The sequence below is a fragment of the Mesitornis unicolor genome, unplaced genomic scaffold, assembly GCF_000695765.1.
Source record: "Mesitornis unicolor isolate BGI_N332 unplaced genomic scaffold, ASM69576v1 scaffold23910, whole genome shotgun sequence".
Lineage (NCBI taxonomy): Eukaryota > Metazoa > Chordata > Aves > Mesitornithiformes > Mesitornithidae > Mesitornis > Mesitornis unicolor.
Genome location: NW_010157926.1, coordinates 52,551 through 62,379, shown reverse-complemented (window position 1 = coordinate 62,379; position 9,829 = coordinate 52,551). Strand labels below are relative to the sequence as shown.

Below are 9,829 nucleotides of genomic sequence, written 5' to 3'. Positions count from 1 at the left end.
CTCTGTGTAGCCCTGCTCCCAGGCACGGTGTGGTGATTACCATTTGCACAGCATAGCTGAAGATGAGCTTCTCTGCGGTGATGCTGTTGATCCGATCCATCAGCTTCTGCTTGTCCAAGAAGAACCTCTGCAGTCTCATGTTGAGGCAGTGGCAGGACGATACACTGGATTTATACAGCTCATTCAGCTTCTTCACAACTGCAGTAAAGGAAAGAAACGCTTTAGGTGCCACTCCTCCCTGTGACCCCCAATCTCCACGCACAAGACCTCAAATTAATAACCTCAAGACAGAGGGCTATGTTAAAGCCCAAAGAAAGACTGGCAGGAAAGCGCCTGCTGCAGTAACGGGGTCTGTCTCCTCTCCTCCGTCACCCCCACCAGTTACGAGCCCGCACGTGGCAGTGCCCGCACCCGCCTGGTCCACCTGGGGCCAGCTCTATCTGTGCTCCTTCAGCCGCACAGGGCACAGCCTGCACCGTGTGAGACGTCTCACGCGCCCCCAGCAGCAGACGTGGCGCAGACAAAGCTGCTGCCGCTCAATGGTGACGACTGCTGAGAAGAGGGACAGGAGCTGTGTGTGGTGGCTGCTGGCGATGAGCGGCACTGACTGAGCAAGGGAATCTCTCCTGGGGCTCTGCTGTCCCAGGAAGGACAGACTCCGATGGCTGTGAAAGGCCACCTCCCTTCCTAACCATACGGGAGGGTTATGGGACAGAGAATCGGGGATCAAATACCATTCTGAGAGACTAAATGATCCAAACAGCAAGCAATGCCACAGGCTTGAGACTCCCCATGGCACGATCTACACAGAGCACCGAGTACCAACTCCCACCAACATCTGACAAGCATTAACTGCTACGTGCACATCTGAACGCCCCCACGCCGCAGGATTTGCTCCTGGGGAGGCAAATTAACCCGCCCCATGAACCAGCCTCTCTCAGGTACGGTGCAGAGGGGCAACACCACATGAACGACTAAATGCAGCCTTCCCAGGCAGAGATAACGGAGCAGAGAGCCCGAGAAGAGGCTGGCTCCAGCAGAAAGGAGCTGTGACTGCATCAGAGAAAGGCATCGAGGCACAGAAACGCACCCTGTCGGGGTCACACTGTCACATCCCTTGCTCAGAAGGAATTTGAGAGGGAGTGGGAACCCCAAAGCTCCTGGGTGGCATCAGGAAGGCGAAATTAAAAACTCCACGACAAGAGAGTCAAGAGAGACCATTTAAAAACCCAGACACCACAAATGCAGCAGTGTGCTCCTCCGTGGAGTTAAGTCAGAGCTCGGAGCTGTGCCCAAATTATCAGGAAAGAGAACGGCTGTGGGCAGGGACCCTGCCTGGCACTCACTGCCCCAGGATGCTCCAGGCAGGGTCCTGTCCTGCTTCTCTGCTTTTTCCATACACACGGGACACAAGTGCCTTGAAAACCCTCTTGTCCTCACTGTGCCCTGAGAAACCTCGAGGGAGCAGGGAGAACAACAAAACAGCCAGCCTTGCCCGATTCCCACACACTGAAGGACGAATTACCAATCTGGAAGCTGCAATCTGCCCTGAAAAGGGGTAATTTGGGTTATGACAACTTTCCTGCTAGCTTCAACTTGTGGAAAACGTGCAGCTAAACCTGTGTATCTTGCTCCACACTGCTTGCTACAACATACGTGTGTTCATTGTATTGAACTTCTATTTTCTTTACACCCCATCCCAAGGCAGCACGAGTACTTTCAGGCGACTGGTGATCAAGTACTTCAGGTGCTTCAAAAAGCTCCCTCAGTGATATACAACGGTGGTTTTTAAATCATTTCCAATCATGGAATGACGGCCAGCTCACAGCACACGCCAGCCAGGCAGATGCAAATCTAGGGCCACACCACCAGCAAAGAGGTGACTCAGGCATCACCCGTATTTTACTTCCTGTGTTTTTGCTTCCCTTCAAAACCCATCACTGACAAGACAGGTCTCCATCTGCCAAGTAAGCACTCCCTAGGACACGCACTGTGTAATTAAGCTGGACTCATGTCAAGTACACATAAGCACCTGAGATGGAGATGTGCAAGGAATCAGATAAGGTACATTCCCCTCTCACTGATTAACGCTGAAGATGCTCACAGGAGCACAATCAAGAGCTTTGGGACATAATGTGAAGAGAGGAGCATTCCCCCCAGGGCAAATAAAAGCCAGCTGTGCAGGGAATAAGGCCTGGCTGTGCAAGGAGACAGGAAGAAACGAGGCCCTGGGCACACCGGGGGGCTCACACTCCCTCAGCCCCTCCAGACCCCCGCAATTCCTTCAACACTTCCAGCCCAGCCCAGGCCTTGGTGCTGTGTGCCCCTCACCTTGCTTGACGGTGGAGGAGAGGCAGAGCTTGCCGGCTTTGATCTGCTCTATGGCCATCTGCAGCCCCGAGGACAGGAGCTCCGCTACTTTCAGGTACAGCACCAGCTGCTCTGCATAGCTGCAAAGAAAGCACATTGCGATGCAAATACGGACAGCGGGAAGTGTCCAGAAAGACTTCTGGTACGTGTTATACACGGGTGGGAGTGACAGAGGAGCTGGGCAGCCTCCCCCGGGCCCTTACCTCCACTCGCGGCTGAGCAGGCTGATCTGGTCGGCCACCACGCTCTCCTGGAGCTGGTACTCGGCTGTGACCGAGCTGCTCATCTCGCTGGAGCTGCCCTTCAGGGCGGCAATCTCCATCACGTAGTGCACGAAGGCCAGCGTGAAGCGCAGGCTGCGCAGGATGTCGGTGTGCTCTTGCTGTTGAAGGGGTGCCGAGGGGGGGTTACAAAGGGAATGCAGTACCCATTGATTTAATCCACACCGGGGAGGGCTGCTCACCTAGAGCTGTGCCAGCGACTCAGCCCCGCTTACAGAAATAGCACCTGAACCCCAAGCCCCTACAGCTCTGCTCTGGGCAGCCCAGCCCTCCCTTAGCCCTTGGTCTTTACAGCCTCCCCGTTCAGTGCAGTGAGCTCTGGGTAAGTCCTCTGAAGGGAGAGCAAGGACAACCTTTTATCTGCAACCCCTTGCCAGGGCCTCGCGAGTGGCACACGCACCAAGCGCTACATTCATTTCAAAGCAGCTTTCCCCCTGCTATTACAGATCAAAGGGGACCATCCCATTTCTGGGAAGCTGCATCACTTAAGTCACGGAAACCAACTTTGGGGAGTTATTATTTGTGGAAAAACTGAATGCTTGTGGGCCCTAGGAAATGAACAGCTCCACTGTTTGTGCTCTCTGTAGAGAAGCGGCTGACCTGCTTGATCTTCAATATTCAGTGGCTCAGTTCTCTCAAAGGGGGATGGTAAGGATGTTTCATACATGAATTTACATAAAACCCAAGCAACCCGTGCTCAGGTTCTGCAAGCTGCTGCTGTTCATTCACTGACCCAAGCACTCGGCTGCTAAGGCAGCTCTGGCCATCTGAAACGTGCATCTCTCCTCCCACTGCCTTGCTGCCCGGACAGTCCAGCAAGGTGAGGAAACGTTATCTCCATCTGCCTCTCTTTTCTTTAGAGGCAGAGGAGGAACCTGGGGATTAAGTAATTGCCAAGTCATACAAGAAGTTTGTGGCAGAGCAGGAAACTGCTGAGATCTTGCAGGTCTCAGCCTGGTAATCTCTAACCAATGCACAATCCTTCCTCTCTGCTTATATTTCTATTAACTCTGCCGCCATTCGTGGCCTCATTTGGGGTCACAGGGTCCTTCCTTCCACAGCGATCTCTATTCTGCTGTTAGAGCACTGCAAAAGAAACTAAAACCTGGCCTTCAGTTTGCCTTGTCTGCACCTACAGAAACTTTTACAGGAGATGGAAAATCTGCATACAGCAGCTCTGCTGATTTTGCTGATGCTCAGCTGAACTCGCTATATTGCCATCACATCAATGCTGAAAGTCCCAGCCCTGCGGCTCTGTAGGTAATTAAACAATGAATGCAATCCAATGCACAATTGACAAAAAAACTGAGCTAAATAAAATCTGAAGCAGAAGAGCAAACCCACATCCTTAACACAATGTATGCTATCTCTGCGGGTATCTAGGGGTTTTCAGCAGCAAAATTCAGACAGAAAGAGCCTTCCTCAGTCCCAGGCAGCCCAAGGAGGTGTCACGAACAGAGTGAAACCGTGACTGCACACACCTCCCACCTCCAACGCGAACCGGCAGCCTGACCTACATTTCAAACACATCTCAGCAACAGCAGCGTTTGCTCTGCCTCAGCCTGCAGAGAGGGGAGCCTGGCAGCCCTTCGGCTCCACAATCTGCTTCAGCTGTTCTGGTGCAGAACGGGGGTGTCCCCCGCCCCCATCAGTGACACAAGTGTCAGGTTTACTCTTTTTCAGCTCCTTTCAGCAGCGGCCGTATCCCTCCTTGGGTGCACGCCGCAGGCAGTCACTGCATGCACTGAGCTACTCGCGCTCTGTAGGCAGCTATTACTAATGCTGAGCCTTTTTAAAGGGGAAAAGGCCCCAAGTAGCCAGGTTTTCCCCAGAAGCTGTTAGTACAGAATGCATCGGATCACTGGTGTTTCAAACCTGCCACTTCAGCTTTGGAAGCGGTGATTTTAACCCAGCCATGGGCTGTCTCATGGACTGAGCAGCTCGGTAGCAGGCTCAGAAGTCACTGTGCTAAATACACCCTGGGCTCTCTGAGCACTGCACCAGCCCCGCTCTCCTGAGGCCAGTGTGCACCATCTCTGGCTGCAAACATGCAGTCGTCTGACCCCTGGATTTGCTTTGCTGTTATTTGCCCTAACGAGTCCCTGGGACATACCCACCTCCATGAGTGTCTCTTCGGGCAGCTCTGGTGCCTCAAACGTAACAGCTCCCTCCAGGTTGGCGGTGATGGGATCAGCAAACGCGTACCGGAGACTCGAGGGGCCTTCCACTGCATCCCCACCAGTTCCCACCGCCAAGTGCCGGCCGGTGAACGAGCCTCCAGAACTGAGGGAGCTGGAGGAGCCCACTGAGAAGAAGAAAAACAGGCAAAAGAATTACTGAAGGTACTCATGTTAGGTCAGGTATTCAGTCCTGCAGGATCAGGATCCCAGATCAGATAGGAGCCAGAAACAGGTACTTTGGAGCAAGATGCATGGACTCTTGATGCAGAATAACCATAAGCTCCTTAGTGACTCAGGTACACCAGCTCACAAGCTCAAGCAGACCTGATGCACCTTCCAGACCGTCTGCCATTTACGGAGACAATTCAGAAGCACTGATTTTTATCATCCAGCACCACAGCCAGCTTCCCCATCATGGATCAGCATGGTTTGAACTGGTTCCCTAGCTTTTACACTACCACTATCAGTGAATGAGCACCTCTGGTACGTGAGGTTTTTATCATGGTTTTAAAACCTCAACCGCCTACATGCAAACCAGGAGAGCTTTCCAGTAGCTGCCCTGCCCTTCTGCTTCCCCCTGTTACAAACAGGAGGCTGGGCAGAGAGTAAGTGACTGCAGCTGAGTCAAGACCCTCGCCCCAGGACTGAGGACACCCTGTAGGTGTCTGATGGGGGATGCCAATGCCAGCTACAATGCTCTGCTAATTCTACCGAGACAACGCTCATCCACTGTCACTGATCCTTTGATGATGTTTCTCTCCTACCCATGGATTTAATTTGCTGCCCTACCCTGCCTTCAGAAGGTTCAGCAACATCATCCACAACTGACCTACAAAGAGGCACAGTCTCCTCTCCTCCCCGCTGTTGGCAGCGATGCTTCAAAGCTAAGTGAATCATCAAAGACTGGAAGAGTATTTCCAGGTCTTTCAGAGAGAGGAAAGGACATATACCAACACCACATTCTGGCTACCCTGCAGTTCCAGGAGGCTCTTTGCAGAAATTGTTACGATGATTCATGAAAAGGCTCTGCCTTTGTAGCTGCCAAGTGATTTTACTCATGGTTCTCCAAGTTTCAGCCTGCAAAGCTCCCTTCTCCACCATTCATTTGTGCATTAACTATAACACGAGGAGTTACTGCGCAGAGCTGATACACAGAGCTTGTCAAGCAGCCTTACTCTGACCACCTTGACCCAACACAGCGGACGTGCTGTAGGTTCACTGCTCAGCAGCCTCCTCTTCCAGGCATCCCAGCTGAGATCTTGACTATTTGGCAGACCCTTCAGCACACAAATATCAACCTGCTAAAAACTGGTGCTTGGATCTGCTTCCAAATTGCTATTATCCCTGCAAATGCAATACAGGAAAGCGGGATCCTCTATTCATAACATTTCAGTAGTAGCTAGAGGCTGTAGCTGGGATAGTAACCCCGTTGTGCTACAGCCCCATCAGACTCTTTGTAAGAGCCTCTTACCCTCTAAATAGGTGAGACAAAGAAGGGATTACGGCCCCAACTTCCCAGACAATCAAGGATGTGAGTGGTTTTAGCTATGATGGAAATCCAAGCCATACCCAGGAACTGAGCCCGTATGCTCCCCCCACATCCCAGTCAAGTAGCTTATTCATGGTTCCATCCAAACCTCCCCTGCAGTAATTAAAACAACAGAGGCGAGCGCATTCAGACGAGGAACAGCTAAGACGGGAACCCAAAGAAGCCAAAAATGCAAATACAAGTGTCCAAATATTTTCAGAAACTGAACACAGACTCCAGCTCCCAGACACCATCCCAAAAGCGCCAATTAGCACAGCCTCAACTGTTGGCTGACGAGGCTGGAGCCCTGGCATCTCAAAAGAGGTATCTGTCAAGGAGTGCGTTTGCCCATTTCCTACTTAAGCGGCTCAGAGCGTAAGACAGACCACTAAGGATTTTCCATACCGAGCCATCCTGGCCCTTTCCTAAAGGAACTCACGGACTGAGATTGTTGGGCATGAATGGTCACGCTCAACTTTTAGAGCTCATCCAAATCCCACAGGGAAAGCGGTCAGAACACAACACAATCTCCACGTCTGCTGACCTAGCAGCAGCAGCGGGTCTACGAACAGCTGCAGGGCTATTCCTGAAGCAGAGCGCGATGAAGTAAAGAACAGTTTGCCTGTCTCTCAAACCACTGCCTGGCACCAGTCCTTGTGTTGGTGCACACACTAACTGGGGTTGGCAGGAGCCAGCACGAGAACCTTGGAGGCACTGAGACCGGCTGAGCCCCACGGGCTGTGCTCTGAGCAGCCCTCTGCAACCACCGGTGCTCAGCAGCGAGGAATTCAACACACCGCTCTGCCCCGGGCGTTCCCACTGGAACAGGCAGGTATCAGCCCTTTACCTGAAAACATCCTGGTCCTCGTGGTCTGTGGGGGGGTTGTTCCACTGGGAGGGGATCCGACAGTAAAAATCACTGGGGATGGGCTGGCAGAGCCCCCAGCCCGGGCACCAGAGTGCAGGGTCCCTCCGTAAGCACCTGAGGGAGCTGGGGAGACAGTTGAAAGGTGCAGACTGGCATTACAGGAACGTTACAGGAACGTTACTCAGAGCATGGCGTGCCTCACCCAGCGGCTGTGTGCTCCCGCAGGCTCTCTGGGGACACCGCGGTGACCAGCGCAGGCCAGCGCTCCCTTCGGAGGCGTCCCCCGAGAACACGACCGGGCCGGGCTGTGTGGATGGCAGGACAGGAGCCTGGGCAGCGTCAGGCACTGCTGCAGCTGCTCTCCCCTCCTCGCTTCCCAACCTGCGAGCCCAGAAGACCCACCCTTGCGGAGCCATTCACATTTTAGCTGCTTGGCAGAAAGACCCCACTTCCACGTTATCGCATTCAGAAGGGGCCAAGAGGAAGCCCTGCCTACAGAAACCGCACTGCCAGCCAGCAGTTACACAGCACGCGTAGCCCACAGACCTTCGAGCGCTCCACAACTGAAAGCAAACACGACTACACTCTTCACACACGGCAGTCACTTCCTTTGCCAAAAGCCACCAGAAAAGCAGCCTCCCATTTGCAGGGGGCACACAGGCAAAGCGTTTCCCCCCGCCCAGGACATCCTGCCAGCCCTGCCCGGCCTCCCCACCTACCTGCAATTTCCATTGGCTTCTCATTGTTCAGGCTGTCGTTGCTGCCAGCTTCCGAGATCTGTGCCCCAAAGGCCGCCTTCAGGAGCAGGTCAGTGAGCCTGCCTGTGCTCAGAGACCTAAAATGAGAACACACAACATGAGAAAGCCGCCAGGTGCAAGGCTTCAGCCGACTTCCACTCCAGTCTGTGACATTCCTGGTCCACAACCACTTAACACCGCAGCCTGGAGCTGAAATAACCACTCCTCCTCTTTCAACAGAGCATATGAAGCGCCTCCTGCTACTTGCAGAAAGCCTGTAACTACCATGACTAACTGCAATAACAGGCGTACTGACTACAGCGTTATTCTAACACAATTTTTCTTTGATGGAAGATACATTAAATTAATGACAGAGGGCTCCTTGAAATCACTGCAGAAATCTGCAGTCTGCAGAGAGGCGCATTAAAAAAACTCAACACATGAGTGACTTTGCACCCTGTGATGCTTGTGACAGTCAGGTGTGGCTTCCAAACAGATCTCTGCTCTAGAGACCGGTGTGCACGGTTTCACAGACACAGGACACCCACACCAGCCTCTCATCCGTGACAGGCACAGGCTCCACAAAGAGCAAGGCTCGCATCTGTGTGAGTGCAGGGAGCCTGGTCTAACAACAAGATCCCTGATCACCGCTTGAAGAAACTCTGGTCACTGCACACAGCGTGAAGCTGCAGAGAACCTTTCATTTTATAAAATCTAGGCCATGGCCTGCTCCTCTAGAGGAGGACTATAAAAATCCACACCGTATCTGCTTGTAACCCAAGGCAGATAACTGCAGAGTGTCTGCAGATGCTACATTACAACTGAAATGTAAGCTAGGGTCTGAAATTTGCCCCATACATCCCCTGTCAGGGAATGAAGCACTGCTGTCCAAAGCAGACTATAGCTCACCTGCCCTTGACCTCTTCCACAGGCCTCAATCCCAGGCCAGTTTGCTGGCAGTGGAAATGACCCATCTCCTTCAGATCTGGCAAGGTCTTGTTCCGTGTCGGGGTCATCATGACCCCCTGATGGGCCAAGAGGGTGAGGAGATTCTGGGAGCTTGGGGTTTTGGGAAACTCAAACGGGGACACAGCCTAAGAACAGGGAAAAAAGAGTATCTGTCTTTAAAATGAGGGAGAAAGGTTCATCTCACCCCCCATTTATCAAAACTAAATTTGTACGCTTGACAACCTGCCTGGAATAAAGAGGTAGAAATCCCACCCCATGCAGTGACTTGCTCCCAGTACCAGAAAGACTAAAATGAAAGGACAGCAAACTCTGCCGAAAACTTGTAGCAGCCTAACACAAGCAGGGAACACGCTGTCATGGCACCAGCTTCGCATGAGACATGCGGCTGTCAGCGGCCCGAACCGCCGGGCATTGCCGCAGGACACACACTCATCATGAGCTGAGGCGCTGTGTGCAAGCCAGCCCGGGCACCGCAGTGCACCCGTGCACTTCTGCCTCGTCTGGGCAGCTCCTTTCACTGCCTGTTTAAAACCCTGCACACCGCTGCCAAGCGAGGAGTGTCCACTGAGAACTCAGACACCGCCCCATTTTGCACAGATCACCAAACAGCCCTTGAAGAAGTGGCGATCAATCCGGGTCACAGTTACCTGATCGTGCAGCGGTGCAAATAACCCAACAGATCACGCTGAGATAAACCCAGCAGCAGACTCCTTGACATACCTTTGTAGGGGAGCCCATTATCGTTGGCAAAGGGCTCCTCTGCATGAACTCGGACAGCTTCGGCGAGGACCGGAGCTGCCGGCAGTGCTGCAAGCCATGAATCTGCAGAGGCTGGCTGACCGGGGTATGACCGAAGTGAGCAACAAGAGGATCAGAGTGCTGCTTGGTTATCTTCT

General features: G+C 52.9%; 1 protein-coding gene across 1 annotated transcript in view; it reads right to left on the bottom strand.

The window, feature by feature from the left end:
• ULK1 (unc-51 like autophagy activating kinase 1) overlaps positions 1–9,829 on the bottom strand; it is a gene marked incomplete at its 5' end in the record, with an annotated part of 57,369 nt that overhangs the window by 2,436 nt on the left and 45,104 nt on the right. Inside the window, 8 exon segments of the mRNA XM_010181940.1 lie at positions 41–198; positions 2,332–2,450; positions 2,574–2,752; positions 4,769–4,956; positions 7,207–7,350; positions 7,947–8,062; positions 8,874–9,058; positions 9,654–9,829. The exon segment at positions 9,654–9,829 is cut by the window's right edge and continues 31 nt beyond it. Of these exon segments, the coding sequence (XP_010180242.1) occupies positions 41–198; positions 2,332–2,450; positions 2,574–2,752; positions 4,769–4,956; positions 7,207–7,350; positions 7,947–8,062; positions 8,874–9,058; positions 9,654–9,829 (1,265 nt within the window).